Raw genomic sequence first — 20,554 nt, 5'->3', positions numbered from 1 at the left:
AACAATAAATATAAATTATGACATTCTGATAAATATAATTTTTCAAAAAATATGTAGTAGATTAACATAAATAGAAGAACTGACAAAAGATAATCAATAAAATTTTTAATTTATACTCACGGGAGAACTACCCCTAGAAAAGTTCATGTTGGTGTAGATCAAAAGGCCAATGTCTTTGTGTCCTGCCTCCATTGCAATGGTTAATGCATTGCATTCATCCTTAACAAAATTCAATATATATTTTGTCACTTAAATTATTTAATATAATTGTGATATAAAAATTGCAGCAAATATTTTTATACTTTTTAAAATGATGCAAATTTTTAATTCAATCTAAGCATAGGGTTTTAAAATGGATCAAGTTAATAAATCCAAGTAATGTATTTTTTCGACAAAATAACTTTTAAGTTGAGAGTTAAACTCAAATGAGCTTTGATATTCAATAATTCTGTTTAAAATAATATGAGTGACACTTTCTTAGTTCATTTGCTTAGGTAGTTAACTAAAAAGGAATTTTGTACACTTAAAGATATAAAAGAATATTTCATTAAACGATTTCAATGTTAACATTATCTATTATGACAATAAAGAATGTAGGTCATTAACATATAAAAAAAATATTTAAAATATGTATTCAAAAAGCTTGATAATACAGGAAAAGGGTAGTGGAACTTAGTTATGAGCAACACATTATTTATGGCTTTTGGAAAAAAGGAAAGGATTAAAAACGATTGGTATTTTATTGCAATGCTTACAAGATCAAGTTTTTAAATTTTTATCAGGGGATCAGATTAAACTAGAAAGAGAATTTAAGCAAATACTGTTTATCTATACTAAAATGAAAGATGCATATGTGTATTGGCACTCTAAAAGTCAGACTATTTGACCTACAGTTACCAGACTGCATATACATACCTTGGAAATAGAAACATATACCTTGCAGCAAATTTTCAGACTAATTACAAATTATGCTGAATTTTGGTGTTTTTAAATGACAATCCCCAAAAGTATTAATACACAAAAATAAATTGTACATGTTTCATTTTTTTAATTTCTTTTTATTGTTATCAATATAATAGTTATGCTACTTTTTGCTAAATTTTGGCAATTTTTTTTAAAGTAATTTTTTTAGCTCAATTTCCACCAACAGATTACAATGTTGGCCTGAAATTCAAACCATTTGATTGTTTCATCAAATATTTAATCATGTTATTTTCCTTTTTTTCATTGAAAGGTAAAAAAAAATGATTTTATTTAATATCTGTCTAGCTTAGAAGGTTAAAAAAAAGTTTCAATAACAAGAAATTTAAAAGATAGATGAACTGGATATTTATATTTTTAATGGAGCTATGACGTCATGAGATTGTCTCAATTAAAAATGTTCATACACACAATAAGCAGAACTTAAGCAAAACAATTAAAACAGACAATTAGGCAGAATCATAGACATTAAGTTAAATCTGAAGATTTATCTGATATCAAATCTAACCAAAATTCCTAGCAAACCAGCTGGTGGCCTGGAACAATTAGTGATTAATATATTTCTTGTTGAAACTATGCTTTTTAAATAAACATTTAGAAATTTTGTTGTGCATATAATTAATTTCTTGTTATCGTAATGATGAAATTTCTTGAAAAGGTGTCCATTCTAAAATTGTTTCAATGAGAAATGTAAATTTGTGTCAATAAAAATTTAATCACTTTTGTTTTAAATCAAACTTTAAATTTTGGGTTGGATGACAGAAAATAAGAGAGATGCATAACACAATTAATAGAACGATAAAATTCCTTTATTAAAGTATGTGTTGCATATCAATCAAAATTTGTTCCAAAATTACATTGCTGAGGAAGCAATTAAGAACAAACTACAGGAAATGTTCAATTGTAATTTTTTCAACCATCAAGCCAGGCAAACCAGCAGGTCACTAAAGGTGACTAGTACATAATAAATGTAAATATTCAGAAATAATAATGTTAAATTATTATTAAAAGATTAAGGAAGTAGCTTACATTGTCAACAATGGTTGGATCACATTCCGGATGGGAAAGCAATATTTTAACAATCTCTATGTGCCCATGTTCAGCAGCACACATTAGAGCTGTTGATCCATCCTTATCTTGTAAATTTACTTCTGCACCAGCTTCCAGAAGCATTTTTACAATATCTTTCTTTCCATGGCTGACAGCAAGCATTAAAGCAGTTTGTCCATTCTAATAAAAGCAAACAAAAAATAATCAGCAAAATGCATTTATTATTTTCTAAAAATCATATTTATAAATATATAATTCAGATTTATCATTAAAAAAATAACTACTATGTTATTCCAAAATTGTTTGAAAAATATAGATGTGAAAAAAATATTTACTTATAGTTGAGATTAATAATTCAAGTTTCATGCTTAAACTGTAAAATGAATTAACTTTGATTTCAACCAAAACATATACAAAGAGAAAAAATTAAACAAACCTGAGTTGCTTTGATATTTATGTCTCCAATGCTGAAAATTCTTTGAACAACATAATGATGGGCATCATTTTTCATATCAGCTAGAGCAACTAGCATAATGCTAGTATATCCAGCCTAAAAATGAAATTTGGCAATTGAGATTACTGACAATGCACTAGTAGGCAATAGACACAAAAAACAAAATTTGTGAAACTGATTAATAATAAACATTAATCAATGCTTAGATATAAATAGTAGAAATAAAACAACAAAAGCTTGTAATCAAGTGAAAAACATCTAAATTATAAACTGAAATAAATTTACTAATGTCCTATAAATAAAACACAAGACATAGAAAATTCAAATAATGATATCTTCCCGACATAATATTTCTTCACAAATATTTTATTCATTTCAAAAAATACTAAGTAACATCAATCTAAAACAACTTAAAACAGAACAAATAAAATTGTTACACACCTTGTTTTTCTTGTTAACATCACAGACCTTGGAATCAATCAAAATGCTCACAACATCAAAATTTCCATAAGAAATGGCATAATGAAGAGCAGTGTTACCCTAAAACAATGTATTAAATTAGTTTTAGGGAAAGTAATGGATTAGTATAAAAATTACTGCAGTAAATGTTTAATAAATTTCAAAATCATGAAATATGATTATAAATAGAAAGAATTGTTTTAAAAATTATGCTTTTTTTCTAGCTATAAAACTGTCTTTATCATATTAATAAAAAAATAATATTAAAAAAATCAATTGAATTTATTTGCATAAAAAATAGTAATCTTAATTTAAAAATTATAAGAGAGATTCAAATGCTAATATTTTCAAAAGAAATAGAATAGATAAATGATTATTACTTTTTTCTAAACACGCTATATAAAATATTCTATTTACATCATTTAGAGCTAAATAAAAAGCAAAGGAATTTAAAATTTTCTTCATATATCAGTACTTACATTAGCATCTGCTAAATTAACAACTTTTTCTAATAAAAGCTTTGAGAATTCTTCAAATGCATCCAAATAATCTTCAATGACTAGAGGGTCTGCTTTCTTTTGATTTGCAACTCGGAACCACTCATTTTGAATGATACTTAAACTTGATAACTAATGTTATTGAAAAAAGAAAAATATATATATATATTTCTAAATTTTCACTAAAATAACAACTTTTTTAAAATCAATATAAAACTATGAAAGAAAGGAATAATGTTATTTTCAAAGTTTAACCTATTACTTTCTCTTTTTAAGACAGAGTCAAAATTTGAAAAATTCTGGCAATTATGGAATATCCAATCACTTTACTTGCTAAATAACAATAATTCTGAAACTAAAAATTTCTTTTTAAATTTAATATAACCTATTTATTTAGAATTTTTAAAATAATAGGTTTATATATGATATTAAACACAGAATAAATATGGTATTGACTTTTTACTTGGCTTCATTACAGAAATAGTATTAAAAAAATTATATTTATTAAGGGGCATCACTTGTCACTTTAGTTACAGTGATTTTTAAAAGTAAATTTATATACTAAGCAATACTTTAAAGAATTCCTCATATTCATGGAAGAAAATTTCAGAATTACTCAAATTTACACTATAAAAATAAATGAAAATACTTTAAATAGAATCATTGCTAACCCTTAAATCTTTCAATAACAAAAATCAAAATCATAAGTAAAGAAATTTTTACAAAATATCTTACAATTGAATAATTTTAAATTGCTTTTATTTTTGCAAGAGAATATAAGCAATTCTTTATAATGAAGCAATGGGGGAAATATTAAACAATAAACCCAAAATATTAGCAATTTCCATACTTGTTACCCTCATTGAAATAAATTTTAGATATTGTAATTTTGACAAATGATTTTTGGACTAAATTAATAAAATAATAAATATATGAATTTTTCCATTTCATTATATTAAAAACAATCTTAAACAAAAAATGTCAAATTGCAACCAATTGGCATATTTGAATTATTATATATTTATATATATATATATATATATAAACATTTAGAAGCAATCAAATACTCACTGTCTTTTTCTCTCCTCCTCTTTCAGGTTTCAATAGATAATCATTTAAAACTTTACAAGCAGCTTTTACTTCTTTACTTAATTCTGCCCTATATAAAGAAAAAAATTACATTTCACAACAAATCTCCCAAAAACATAAACGTGCATTTATTGGCCTTCTACAAAATTGATCATTTGATTTAGAATTGCCAAACATTGATACACTGGAAGATGGGAATGCCCACTTTAGAGTGCAAGTTTTGGAATTTTTATTGGAACTATAGTTATTGAAAATCAAATAATAGTTGTGTTTTTTGGCGACAGCTTTGGTAATTAATGCATAAAAAATAATTTTTAATTCCCTTTTAAAGTTCAAAATATTATCCTTTGAATGAAATCAATTTTGTCACCCAATTTTTTTCATTTATTTTAATGCATTTAAAAAATATTTTTAAGCTTGATTTACAGCATTTACTTTCTTTGTTGGAATGAAATTAAGATAGTAATTTTCCTTCAATTCATTTAGCATAACTGCATGATGTTTCTCTTACATTATTTAAAGATAAAAAAAGAAGATTATGTTTTCTAAATTTTTGATAAAATTGTAATTTTTTTTTTCATTTAACCAATTTTTATTAAGAAATTAAAACAGTGGTTTCATTTTAATTCATTCATTTAAACTACATGTTTCTCTTACATTACTGAAAGAAAGCTATGGGATGAAGATCCTGTTTATTTATTCATATTCTTAAATAACATTGTAATGAATTTCACTCTTTTTCTGTGCCACTAAATTGTTTGTGAAATATATAAACAAAGCACTGTATTAATTTTAGTATGAAACATATTTAGTAAGCACAAAAATTATGAATGCTATTCATATTCATACTTTTTACCAGCATGCTTAAATTTAACTAAGGTATTGTTAGACATACAATGTGAAACATCATTTTAATATTGGAATTAAATATATATTTTGTGATAAGAAAATCAAATTTCACATACAAAGAGTAATTACATATTATATGATACAGAAATTTAAGACATACAACCTAATTTGATTGGGGACATTCATAAAAAAAATGGACAAAATAAGTTCAAACTAATAAAATAGCATGACTTAAATGTTCATCATTATTTGAATTTTAAAATTTCAAGAATGAAGTCATAAATATCAAAATATGCAAAGAGAGACTTAATTGAAATTAAGCATAATCAGTATACTTGATAAAGAAATTGATCATCAAATGTTATTAATTAAATAAAAGCATAGAAATTTTATTGCACTAACTTTTTATGAGGAATTACAGGAAGATCATTGAAATCTGTTAGCATAGATGGTCCTGAAAATTCTTTAGATTGATCTGTTCCACTAGGTGATGATTTATTCTCAATGTTTGATTTTGTAACAATACTGCAAAGATAAAAGTCATTTTATAAATAACATTCAAATCTTAATTCAAGATAAATAGTAAACAAATTAAAAAACAATTAACATATTGATTAAGTTAATACTTGGTCCTTATAAATGCAGGTCTTATATCATTGAAATTTCTTCAAAAATGCAAATAATTCAAATGCTAATACTAGGTTATTTACAATGGAATTGACTAAACTGTTTTTATTTGGAATAGGCACAAATGATAAAAACAACTATGATAAAACAAACAAACAAAAAATTCAGCAGTCAGTACTCTAAATTTAAAATGGAAATCTTGTTTTTTTTTTTTTTTTTTTTTTTTTTGTTTCTGTTTCTTTTTTATACACCAGAAAAAAGTTTCAAATAATTAAATATAGTAACTGATAAGGCTGTCCACCTGTAGCAAGCTGCATGCTTCTGTTGCAAACTTGCAACAGTTCATTTGATCATTACATCTATGCAGCATAATACATGGTCAGAACTTCAGTGAATGATCTTGAAGGATCATTACAATATATTTGCAATAATTAAATATTTTCAAGTTTTAAATGTTTTCATTGAAATCTATTTTGGTGCAGAGCACTAGCCAATTGTCATATCGTGCTGAAAATGTAATTTATTGTCTATTCATCACATTCAAGAAGTACTGAATGCATCCAGAGAGGGTGACATTGCGGGAACATCATGAGCTTCATCAAAATTGAGCAAAATGCTTATTTTAAATTTTTTAAAAACTAGAATTTTTTAAAATTTGAATCTATTTCCATGCTCAGTATTTTTCAATGATTTGTTTCGTAAAATCAAAAGTAATATATAGCTTGTTTTAAAAACTGTAGAAGATACCCAATTTCTTGATATATTTTTAATATATTACTTAAATTTCATACATCCATCCCTATCAGTACAAAATACTCTACAATATTGTATTGCATCTTCACAATATTTTGAAGCACTCAGAACACTGAACAACATCTTGGAGATATTGTTCAATATGCTCACAGCAGGTTTATTTCTTGCAAATCTAGCACATAAAATAAATAGCTTGCACATTTATTATTTGTTGCTTTATAGCCGTTGACAGTCAAAAGCCATATTCACTCAGAAATAAATAAAATGAATAAAGTATACAATGCCCAACAAAAATTATTCAGGAAATTAATTTAAGGTGGGGCTAAAATTAATTTTTTAAAAAAGGGCCTTTATTTTTTAGATGTGTTTATTCAATAGTGGAATAAGTTTATGTGTATTTATAACATATTCATGGTTTTTTTCACTAGGAAACTGAAAATGTTAAAGCAATTCATGCATTGCAGGCCCATATATCTATATTAAATAAATAGTGAGATTTAGTAAGAAAAAATTGCATAACTTTAAAAATAACCAATATTTTAATTTAATCTCCAGCTTTTAATATACTTCCATAAAAATGTAAGGAATGTTTATTAAATATTTTGGATGTAATGGCTAGTTATACATTAGTGTTATCACAAATTCTTTCTGATTTAACATAAAATATAAAAAAATTCAAAAATGCATAAAATTCATAAAAACATAGAATATTAAAGAAAAACAAGCTTCAGCACTATTGTGTAAAATCAACATATTTATAAAATTGCATGAAATGAAATGGCAGAAAAGTACAATAAATTGGAAAGAACTGCAGAGCTGCAATCCTCCATGTTATTATTTTAAAACAAGTTTTGTATTTTTCATTTTATTTAGTTATATTTTGCATTGAGAAATGAAAATGATAATAATAATAAAAAAACTGAAATGAGAATGTAGAAAATGAATCAACAAGGAGAAAATGAGCTATAAGGATGTATATCAATTTCCATTTTCCTTAAAAGAATCAAAAAGTCCAAGATGTGCATCAATTTGGCTGATCAAATAACAGAAGGACATTTTTTTCTCACTTTGAATTTAATAATAGTTCAATAACAAATTTTGCCACTGAAGCTGAAATTTGGTGTTTGGTCAACTGTTCCATATAGATACATATATAACACTTAATGATCTCCCCCCCCCTCCATGCTCTAACTTTTTATTTTAAGGCTTTTACATTAAGACACTTACTATGAAAAATACTTCAATAATTTTTTTTACATTTTGAGGTTAAAGCCCAAGAGTCATTTTTGGTGAGACTGATTAACAATCAGTTTCTTGAAGTGAACTTTTAACTCTTTAAACCATAGAGTATGGTTCCTCCAATTATTATTTAGCAAACCTTTACTTTAAAAAATTACACACAGTAGTACAAAACATATGCACATTTAAGAAATGAATCAGAATTATTTTTAATGTTCAAAACCAGATTTGTTATCATATGATATTTGTCCATACTCTTGCATAAACGATTTTTAGATTTATAAAATGCAGATGACTTGATACCAGTACATTTCAATAATTAAAATTATCCACTTTTTTAATTTATATTTAATAGCATTAAGTTTAAATAAAAAAAGTAATAAAAAAGTAATTTTTTTGTAGAACAATTCTTTTTTTTCCCATTAAGGAAATATTAATAAGTTATATATTTTCCAAATTTTTTAAAAAATCAGAAAAGTACTGCATCTTTTCTAAAATTAAAATTTCTGGAAATGGTATTTCAATATCAGATACATTTTAAATAATCAAGGCTAGCAAAATGATGATATAAACAGAGCAAATAGCACAAGGGTCCATGTTCAGAATGATTTTTAAAAAGGACAAAATGTTTTCCCATTGTTTTTAAATCCAAATAAACATAATTTGATTATAATTATGATAATTTGTGCACATTTAATATTCCAATAAAAATTTATCATATTTTGCATTCCAGAATCCCAAAAATATTATCATATAAACATAAAAAATACTTTGAATTGTATCTGAATTTTGCTTCTGCTCTGAAAATTATGCAGGCCATAACAAAATGATTGAGATCTAGCATCAGGCATTTACCTTCTCATTTCTCTCGTCTGATCCAAATTGGTAAAAAACTAAATAATTAAGTTATCAAAAAATTTGCGTAAAACATCTATCTACATATTATAACCTTATTCTAGAATTTTGCATAACTAATTATATTTAATAAATTCATCATGCAATTATATTTGCTGCCTGCTTTACTAATGATTACAAGTGTCATAAAACGTTAATAAAATTTAATTATTTATCATTATCATTTAAGTAGTCCTTAAGATATCAATATCATTCAAGTTTTTATTAGACCAATGAGTACAATGAAATAAATGTCATAAGGTAATAAATTATTATTTTGCATGAAATTAGTTCAAATCCCAGCAAATCAATTTTTGACCAAATCCTGATTTTTCAGGTTTTATCTGTAAATACTGTTGTTGAAGCTACATATTTTGAAGAGATTAAATATCAAGCACTATTCTATCATTTCCATGTATAGTAAGATAAATTTCGTTACTGCTTCTAAGAAGCTATTCTCAACAGCTGAAGCTAATGGTTTATAAATATTATATACAAAAAAACTCTTCATATGAGAATGCCAATTAATGAAAGGGGTAAAAAGTTTTATATATATATTGATACACATCTAAGTAACAATATCAATGTACCCCAAATTCTAGTGCAGAAATTTCCCCAATGAAGACATTTTACTTAAAACAGGTAGTCATATAAAAAACTACACCAAACTACCTCAAAATTTTGGCTGTTAACATATATATATATATATTTGGAGTAAATTTCTAGATTTGATGATAAATAAACAGAAAAAAAAAACCATGTAACAAATCTTTGGAAGAAAATTCCCTTAAATGAGAAGATAAAATAACTGCTGAATAAACATGACTGAAAAATATGCCCTAGCCTGAGGATTACAATACCTATATGCGAGGGAATGTAAACATTTTAAACCCATAAAAATTTTAGGAACTTAATCACTAATCCTGTATAGCAATCTGTTCTAACTCTCTTTACAATAAGTAATGTGATAAATAACAAAAAATGAACATAGAAATTTTATAAATATAAATTTCATATTTATAAAAACTAGAAAATTTGAAAAATTAATGATGAATCTTTCAAAATTTATGTTTCAAAAAGATTAAACCATCAAATTAAGCTCAAGCACAATGTTAGAGATGATTAGAAAACTAATAACATAATCATGCAACATAATTGCATGATTATGCAACTATACATTCAGAAACATAACAGAGTAAGGCATATATGTAAAATTAATAATATTTTTTAAACTTAAAGAATACAGAATCTCCGTGAGTGAATACAAATAAAAAGGATCCAATTATTGATTAATATAACCATACTTAAAATTTTAAATCACATATAATAATAAGTTTTAAGAAATACTGCATGTAACATATTAGAAGCAATAAATATATTGAAAAGAATAAAATACACTGCAATAACCAAAATAAAGGCCAGAAACAATGGATGCAGAAATTAAAAAGCTTCAATTAATTAATGGAATCTAGGCTTAGTCATCATCATTAATTTTTGTATTACTTGCTCAGAAAAATAATATATTCATTTTATTGTTATAAAGAATGCTATATCAGTCTTTAGAATTCTACTTGATTAAAAATTACTTAAGCATAGAAATAGATGCAATTTTTTTTTAATAATTTATATATAAATAGAGATCTTTACTATGACACAAAATATCATAGTAAAATGTAATTTTGCAGAGCAAACCACTATATTAAATGAACTAAATGAAACAGAATCAAATATAAATCTTGAACACAAATATTTACTAACATAGCATGCCAATAGATTACTAATTAAAAACAAGCATCTTTACCTTTTTGAAGATATAATTTTCTTCTCTGAACTGAGAGTAACTTCTTTAGTCGTTGAGCTTTCCAATTTTTGTGTTTTCCCAACTTGAATTTTAAGTTTTGCAAGCTTTGTGTGATTGGTTTTTCCAGCACTCCCTGGTGATTTAAGATTAGGTCTAGGAATTTTGGATTCAGAAGTGCCAGAGGCAAAACCTTGAGCAACAGATTGAATTGTAGCACTGCATTTATCACAAATATTTATATCCCTTTTTGAAAGACTTAAGTTACTTGAAAAGTCATCAGCTGTATTTGTACTAATTGAATGCTTTTCTACTTTTTTAGATATTTCAGATTTTATATGCTCACAGTTTTGGCATACAATGTTATTTATATCTTGATCTCCAACACCAATAGTTTCTGTTTGACGAAGCACACACTTTTCACAATTTTCACTGCGCACCAAAGAACGAGAATGGGGTTGAAGAGACGAGCACTGATCACATACAACAGACTTCAAACTGAAATCTCCAACACCAATGGATATTTTCATCTTCTTACAATTAAAGCAGTGTATGTCATTAACATTAATATCACCAACTCCAGCATCTTTTGTTTTAACATGCTTTCTATCTATCTCCTGGGTTTTAGATTTCATATCTAATGTTTGCATGCCAACACTTCGTAAAGTTGTCTTTTCACAAGTTTGCACAAATTTTGTACTGACAACAGGAAAAGCAGAGATACTTTTATGCTTAAGTATTCGGTCAGTAGATTCTTTTACAGGCAATTTGAAAAAAGATTGTTCGGTATTTATAGATTTATTACAAAAATACTTAATGTCAGTATTAGTTGAAGTAGCTACAAAATATTTAACTGGAATGTTAGATGCATTGTTATTAGAAACCGTTTTACGGAATCTTGCCTGAGAGAAGGATCTAGATGGTTCATCTGACCCTGCAAGAGATTCTGCATCACTTTCTAAAGATTCAGATGACATACTTGTACATCTATCAAAGTTTTTCTTGTTTTTTAATGAATTTAATAAGTCATTGAATGAGACATCGCTACCAACAGCAACAGATTTGTATTTACTAGGAACATAACCAATTCCAATGTCTCTAGTTAACACTGAGCATGAAGTAGCTACATTTTTTACAGGTTTTGATTGTGGTGATGAGATATTTTTTACATCATTAACATTTAAGTGGGATATTATTTCTTTTTCAATGTAATTTTTCTTGGTTATATTAGCATCCAACCATGATGCCATACCAGGAGAAGCCAGAACATCATCCTTTCCGGATTTATTAGACAGACATTTTCTACTTAAAGTAGGAGACATAATACCTTCATTTTCTAAGCGCTTTAACTGGCTCTCAAGGTGTTTTTCACCTTCAGGCAATTTTTCAGAAGTAGAACAGACCTGTTTTGCTTTGAGTTGATTAAGTAAAGATTTCTTTTCTTCAGATAATGCATATAGTTTCACCTACAAGAGGGGGAAAAATTTGAAGTTTATATGCATACATATGATTTATTTAGTTTTCAATTAATCCATAGCAATCAGTAAAGATTTCTAAACATGCAAATCATGAGCCACTTGATTTAAATTATGATTACCTCTATGATTTAAATTAAATGCACAGTATTTTCATATTATATCATAATAAATTATTTACTAGAGTAAATATTTGGATAGTAAATTATTACAACACAAAAATTTTAATGTAAAAGGAAAAAAAATCAATTCATTATAACTTTATGCACTATCCAGATGGATAAAAATAAACCATTTTCTTTATATAAAGAAAATGATATTAAACTATGAAACAAACATAATTCTCAAAAACTAGACATTTCGCATGAGTTTAAGTTAATATTTGAAAATCACAAATTTGCCCATTTTTATTTTTTATAAGAAAACCAAGACAGTACATAATAGTGCATACTAATAATATTTTATGAAGTTCACAAGATTAAATATTGTTTTACTTATATTTATAAATTCTAAATTTGTCCAAGTCCATTAATAATCACTATAATGATATCCAGTGTTTAAAGAGACCAAAATTTCAAATAGCTGTAAGGAGGTGCAAGTCCATGTATATACTTTTTCAACAAATTGAAAAATAATAATTGAAAGAATGAATTACTTGATCATGCAAAGCTTATATTTTCATAGAAAAATAAAGCTCAGAGAAATTTTCAAAAATACAGTAAAACATTTTATTTATTTATTTATTTGTATTTTCTCTATAAAATGTTAAAGTGATTCTAGATCTTATCACTATAAAATATTTATTTAGATTATCTCTATAAATTATTTTTTCTGAAAGAATATTTTTTGACAGTTAAATATTGTAAAAAAATATAAATACACCTACAAAATTTTTGTATTTACAGCTAATATAAATGAGAAATTTCAATAGCTGGTTAATTTCTACTAATAATAAAGATGAATGTGTGTGAGCAGGCCAGACTGTTTTGCCTAGAGCTGTTTGGCATGTATATACATTGGAGGATGTAAATATGCCCTCAGAGGGATTTTTTAACAAATTTAATTAGAATTTAAATTAATTAAAAATTAAGCTGCATTTTGTTGTTTTCTGTTTCTAATAATATTATTGCACAAAAATGTAGCTTACACTGTTTCTATATTTACACATTTTTCTTTTAAACTATATCAATTTCATAGTTTTGCAACTTAATCCTGAATGCTGACAATTTTTTTTAAATATTTCTTTTCACAACAGTAGACAATGCAACACTGGGTTACATAATTGCCTTAAAGTTCAAACCATTGCCATTTTTTACATCAACTATCTGATAACATGATCAGGGCCTGACTTAGCCTAATTGGTGCCCAGGAAAAAAACTGCAGGCTTTTGATTGGCCATAATTGTCCATCATAATTGCGGAATTTTAGCTGAATTCCGGCCTAGAAAGCCACAGATTTACGAAATATAGATTTTTTTTGTGTGTGTGTGTCTTCATACGATAGATTAATAAAGAAGCTAACATAAAACTGACGGATGATATTTTGTTTTAAAAAAAGTTCATTAAAGAATTAAATGTAAAATAAATTTTCCATTCGATTTGGGGGTCCTCCTCTGATGTGAGGGCCCGGGGCAACTGCCCCGCATGCCCCTGCCTTAGTCAAGCTCTGAGCACAATTTTCTTCTTTTGTTGAAAGTTAAAGAAGGATTAAATATATATATATATATATCTGCGTAGTTTATAACATGAATAATAATAATAATAAAAAAAAAAAAAACTGAAGTTACAATACCATGAAATTTATAAGATAGATGAACAGGATACTTATGTATTTAATAGTACTAAGATGTCATGGAATTGATTTCCATTTGAAAGAATCATGCACACAGCAAGGAGAGCATATGTAGGGAAGATAGTCAAAATTCTTGGCGAACCAATTAATCACCAAAGATATCCCTCATCAAAAGAAAAAAGACAGAAACATGTGGCCATACACTAGCAAGGCTGATATAAAAATCAGAAAAATTAAATAATTATATTTAAACCATTATCTTTGAAACAATAAATGTTTATTTTTGTACAATAATTATTTCAAAAGTTGCAAGCTGACAGGTCTCTACTGAAAGGTCCTTGTATACGATATGCAGAACATATGAAAGAAATTAAAATAACCCTTTTTTCAATACCAAACGATTTGAAGGAATCTTTAACAAAATTATATCTAACAATTTAGCAGAAATTAAAAACAATGAATATTCATGCTGAATTAGCCGGCAGCAATATCTGATTAAACTAGATCTACAGCATCAGAAGGAAAAGGTCTCAGTAGCATTACTTGATCTTACACTAACATGGCCAATTTTAAACCAAAGTCTTTATAAAAAGACCTTTTTAGCAATAATTATTTAAGAAATTGCAAGATGAAGAAAAGTTGAGCAACATTAGTAAAGTTTGATATATACTTTGCTTATTTAACTAAATATTTTTAAAAATAAGTAATTAAAAAATAATAAATAGCAGAAATGTTATAGTTACATAAAAATGAACATCAGAATGACAGATACAAATTTCATATCATAAATGTTAGTAATATAAAATTATTTTGTTGAAGAAATCATTAAGATAGTTTCACAAAATATTTAATTTTTAAAGTCAAGTCATCATTCCCAGTGAACCAACTGGTCACCAGAAGTGGCTAATTATGCAATAAAATCAGTGAATTTCAATAAGTGAAAGTTGAACAATAATATCAATAAATGATTATTTTTACTATAGCATATTAAATCAGATTTTTCAAATTTTGTTGTTGTTAATCAAAAAAGCCAGTCACTTCTCAAATTATCTGATGTAGAGCAGTCTTTAATTATATAGTCCACAGTTCCTTTTGAAGTTTCGCACTTGCAAAGCAATTCCTTGCCAAAAAACCCTCTGTTGACAAGTCCTAAATATACCATGGCCAGTATAAATCTCATTTAAAAAAGAAATTTCCTTTCATGTGATTTAATTTAATTTTGGGAAAGAATTCCTTGGTTTTAATACCTTTATTCACATTTTTCCAACAAATTTACCATGTAAGGACAGTCTTGTCATTTATATAATAATCTTTATAAATTTCATAATAAAAAATAATATAGGTAAAATATTATAAATCTATTTTCCTGTGAGATTTTTTTCAGACATGTTTAAATCATATCAGACTAGTTTTAAAATACTACAATCTACAAAGGCTTTTGTAATGAATTATATTGTAATTTTTCAAAATGGTTGAGTTATTTATACCTGCAATATGGGGATAGTTTTTACTTGGTCTTCAAGCTCTTTCATTCGCTGTAAGCTAGATGCCATTCGTTCCCTTATGCTGCTAAGCACAGTTTTATTAATTCCAGCAGTTTGGAAAGGTGAACTTACACGAGATTTGTTTAACATATCAATGGATGAAGTCATTTGCTCTGAAGCATGGAAACTATATGATATCTATATGTAATAAAAAATATATCAGCCTTGAACAGTTCATTCCAAAAGCAAGTGAACAAAAAAGCATTATACAGACATGTAATTTAATATTAACAAATTGATTTCAAGTTTAACACAATAACTGCACCATGAAAAAGATTTAAAAAAGAAATAAAAAAAAACATTATTAGAAAAATGTGACTGAATAATGGCATTTGTTAATTTTAATAAGGCACCAATTAATCATTTGGCAAAGAAAAAAATTGAAAAATTCTGCAAACTGAGAACTTTTACTTTATAATTATTTCTTAATATAATTTTGAAAAAATGAACAGAATCCTAATTTAAAGACAACAATCAATTTCATTTAACAAAATAAAAATGTCTTCTGATAAAATTTAACTATACATGGTATTAGTGATTTTGAAATATACACATAATTTAAATTGACTTCCCAATGAACATTTTAGGATTTCTATATACATATACATATATATATGCATTTAAAAAAATTATGGGTTTGCATCTAAAAAAAAATGCTTGTAACTATTTCATTAAAATCATAATTGGTTTTTAAATATATATAATATTAATATTTTTTAATAATAATATATGAATAATTTTTATATAATATTTTTATATTCATTATTTTTATATAATTTATAATATAGTATAATATTGATAATTTTTAATAAAGAATTGCCTTCTACTATTTCTTAATTTATAATGCCACATGCATATTTTAATAAAACAACGGATAATTTAAAATTGTTTATTAATTATTTAAAATAACATGTAAAACTTAAACAGAGAACATTTTATTTAATTGTGCATCATGTATAATTTTTAAAGAATTTAAAAATAATGATTAAATACTTTTAAAACCAAAAATATTTTTATAACATGTATAAAACATAAAAGATATTTTTTAAATTAACATACTAACAAATTAACTATGAAAAAGGTGCAAATGTACAAAAGTATTTTTGCAAATAGTCAATTTCAATATTCATTTTTTACATGATGCTAAAATAAAAATCGATTAATGAATACCTGTCAAACATAGCTTTTGTGGCAGATAAATGGATATTATATTATGTATTCTTCTAAATTATCATATACTTTTTTTTCAGAGTTATCAATGACTAAATGAGATTTAAGCAATGAAGAAAGTAAACAAATATATATATAAAAAAAAAAAAAACTAAATGCACTAGGGGTGAGAAAGAGAATACATTTTTCACTTTATGACAAATCGTTATTTAAGTCATGCAAAATTTATAATTTTTTTTCACAAATATCTCCACTAATTTTATAGATAATTTCATGAAACTTTTTCCTGTTTTCCTGTCACAGTATAGCATGTATTTTTTAATAAGAATTTTAGGAAAATCATATTTTACTTTTGATTTAATTTTATTAAATAAGTCAATGGAGAATATTTCACTACTATGAATATTGTATCCTGTCTCAATAAATTCAGCATAATCACTTTACTATAGGTACACATTATACCCCTGACTATTCGAGACTGTTTCAAATTTAAAGGGCTTAAAAGAACTTTATCCATTACCCTATATCTATGAAGAAATTGATTAATTTATAATTCCTTTTTATATATGTAACTTACAAAATTCTTAATACATTTTCTAAAGACTTTGATATTTCTAGTATGACTCTAATTTGTCAAAATTGGTTACAATTTTTGAATTTATTACTTATTTATTTTTTAAAGATTCAATGCTCTTTAAACTATTTATTTCTCATTTAATATTTGTATGATTAAGTTATAACAGTATTTAACCTTTGCTAGATTGATGTTCATGTTATAATATGCAATACAGCAATTGGACATATATATATTTTTCATTTTCTTTAAATTTATGAATTAACTACAAACCATTTTCTTAATAACAAGGCATTAAATATTAACTATCATTGTACTTATGCAAATATGTTAATACTCACATCTGATGTAACTGGTATACTTGTGCTTGAAATAGCTGTAGACTGTGAAGAGACTGAACTAGTGGAGCTGCTACGTGATGGCTGTTTGTTACTGGAGAATATAATTTTCTGATCATCAAATGAAATTTTACTAGGTTTTGAATAAATTGTTGAAAGTCCATTTTTTTTAGAAATTATATCATTACTGCTGCTACTCTTTTTCAAACTCTTCTGCCATGTATCTTCAAAATCCTGCATAGCATTATCCAGTCCATCATTATGTAGATGAATATCATGCGGTAACGTTGAAGAATTTCGAGGAACATCATTATATAAATTAATGCTATGTGAAAATTTTGTTAAATTTTGAGGAACCTAAAACAAAAGCAATAAATTAAGAAATTAACTGCATAATCAGATCTTAAACTTTAATAATTTGCAGCCATTAAACTTTAATAATTGGCTGAAATTTCTTTCCTTGTTCAATTTTTATGACTTAAATTACTCTTAAAAATTACTTAAAAATGAAGCACTAATTAATAATAAGCAAAAACAAAATTCATTAAAAAAATTGTTATTCAACCAATTTTGTTGAAATCTCTTATGTCAATGCAATTTTTAAAAATTTCTGCCTTTAAAATTACAAAATCCGAAAGAAAGTACAGTATTAAAGTACAGTTACTGGTACTTTGAACACCCTATTTGTGATTATGATTCATAATTTAAAAATCTTTCATGCAGATAATTATGATAAGAGTTTGGGTTCTGATTGATATAAAACATTATTAGAATATCAAGCTACTTTTCTGTATAAAAAGATTAGGCGCTTATTTACAAAACAAGGCATAGACAAGAAAATGCAGTTCATTTGCTATGGATTTCCACATAAATTTATATGCAATTAAAAATCTAACACAATCAAAATGAATTGATATTGTTTCTAATAAATAAGAATGGAAGCTTTAAAAAATTACGAAATATAAGCAAAATTATTGTTAATAATCTTCTCTACAGATTAATGATGCTTATTGTTTGTAAACAGTTTTTCATTCCCATTCATTTTTAAATTGTTGACATTAAAAAAATATTTGAGTTTATAAAGATCAGGTAATGAAAGTACTTCCGGAATAATTATAAATAATAAGAGAAATTATTTACAATGTGTACTGTCTTTTAATGGTAAGAATATTAACTATATTGAATACTCAAATAACACAAATCTTACAAAGAAACTAATTTCAAAATTCCTATTCAGAGAGGCAAAGAAATTTTACATGAATAAGAAATGTTTCATCTTATTATTCAAAAGAAAATACAATACATGAGGAATGCCTTAACTCTACATTGTGCTTTTTTTTTTTAATTAACTCTCATTTATGAAAGGAAAATGCATTTATAAATAGTGTAGAAGATGCAAAGAGAATTAAAAAATTTTAATTTTGAATTCAATTGTTATCTAAAACAAAGAAATAATTAGTAATGAATCATTAGTATTGAATGAATCATTAATTATTTAATGAATGATTCATTACTAAAACTTAACTTAAATAACTATCAAATTTTTCAATAATAATTATTCAAATATAAGTTACTCAGAAGAATAAGAGAAAATGAATTTAAACATATTAACAAAGCTGTTACATAAACCATTCATTCTTATTTAGAATTATACACAAATTAAAAGAAGAATATTAAAATAATATAAGCATTGTAAAAGTAAGACAAAATAAATTACTGTAACAGGAATTTTGGTATCTTTGTTAGTTTCAGGCATAGTTCCTAGCCCCAAGTAGGATTCAACAGTCTTTTTTTCTTTTCTCCTTTCTCGCTTGATTTGTCTTAACTTTTCTAGCTGAGTCGAGTTATACAAGGAATCACAGTAACGGACAAAGTCCCGATCAATATGAAACCCATAGGGACAACAGGAACATTTGCTAGAGGACATTTTGTCTTCAGAGCTACCTTTCTTTTCTGGCATTATTACAGCTCTTATATCTGAAAAAATATAAAAAAGGAAATAAATATGAAACAGCCATAAATAAAGTAAAAGCCAAAGTCCAAACCATATATATATATATATATATATATATAAACACACACACATACAGTGGCTCAAACAATTGAGAGTACACCTTACTTTTACTTGATAAATCCGACTTTCAATATAAATAACACATTACCGAGAAGTGCAAACACATTTATATTTTTACACCTAACAAATGGTTTAATTTAGAGTAAAAACAAAGAAAAAGTCAACGAAAAATTTCTAAATTGAAAAGTATCAGAAGCATTTTAAATAAACGTATGCAGATTTTAACCTGAAAAAAATTGAGAATAAAAAAAAGAAATTTTGTGATATTTCTCATAGAAAGAAAGTGTTAATATTTAGTTGCATGTCTTTTGGTTTTTTATAATGGCCTTTAAACGTCGTGGTACCGATTCGACCAATTTTTGGTGGTATCTGAAGATATTTCATCCCATTTTTCTTGTAAAACTTGTTTTAAATGGGTATAGTTTCTAATTTTGTGTTTTTGAACTACTATTTTGAGTATGGCCCACAGATATTCAATGGCATTAATGTCAGGGTACTGTGTTGCTGTGTGCAACTGTTGTTTACAATGAAAAAGACACCACATTTTGACGTTATATGTAGTGCGTTTGAGGTCGTTGTCCTGTTGGAAAATGAAATTTCAATCTAAACCCAAATTTTTAGCACTTTTCTTTAGATTGTTGAGACCATACGGTTCATCCAACTTGTTGCAGATATTTCTCAAATCATAGGCAGAAGTGTAAGTGCTGAAACTGTGCAAAATGTAATTAGTCAAGCTGGTTATAAAAGTCGAATTGTTAGAGAAACCGTTCATCAGCTTGCAAATTCAGAAAAAGCGTTTAAAGTTTGCAAAAATTCATCAATTGAAGACCAATAACTTTCTCATGGAAATTTATATTTAGTGATGAAAGAAAACTCAACATTTTTTGCAGTGAAAGAA

General features: G+C 25.7%; 1 protein-coding gene across 5 annotated transcripts in view; it reads right to left on the bottom strand.

Moving 5' to 3' along the window:
• LOC129968567 (uncharacterized) overlaps positions 1 to 20,554 on the bottom strand; it is a 51,921-nt gene that overhangs the window by 5,599 nt on the left and 25,768 nt on the right. For all 5 annotated transcript variants that reach the window (XM_056082582.1, XM_056082584.1, XM_056082581.1 and 2 more), the window contains 11 exons: positions 19,300 to 19,559; positions 17,586 to 17,939; positions 15,444 to 15,638; positions 10,694 to 12,156; positions 5,782 to 5,904; positions 4,513 to 4,600; positions 3,424 to 3,573; positions 2,927 to 3,025; positions 2,468 to 2,581; positions 2,011 to 2,211; positions 121 to 219 (listed from right to left, as the gene is read on the bottom strand). In XM_056082582.1, the coding sequence (XP_055938557.1) occupies positions 121 to 219; positions 2,011 to 2,211; positions 2,468 to 2,581; positions 2,927 to 3,025; positions 3,424 to 3,573; positions 4,513 to 4,600; positions 5,782 to 5,904; positions 10,694 to 12,156; positions 15,444 to 15,638; positions 17,586 to 17,939; positions 19,300 to 19,542 (3,129 nt within the window). In that variant the 5' untranslated portion in view covers positions 19,543 to 19,559. The remainder of the gene's footprint in view (positions 1 to 120; positions 220 to 2,010; positions 2,212 to 2,467; positions 2,582 to 2,926; positions 3,026 to 3,423; positions 3,574 to 4,512; positions 4,601 to 5,781; positions 5,905 to 10,693; positions 12,157 to 15,443; positions 15,639 to 17,585; positions 17,940 to 19,299; positions 19,560 to 20,554) is intronic.

This window comes from Argiope bruennichi, chromosome 5, assembly GCF_947563725.1.
Source record: "Argiope bruennichi chromosome 5, qqArgBrue1.1, whole genome shotgun sequence".
NCBI classification, from domain to species: domain Eukaryota; kingdom Metazoa; phylum Arthropoda; class Arachnida; order Araneae; family Araneidae; genus Argiope; species Argiope bruennichi.
The sequence above is the reverse complement of the archived record's forward strand: the minus strand, read 5'-3'. Positions and strand labels throughout refer to the sequence as shown.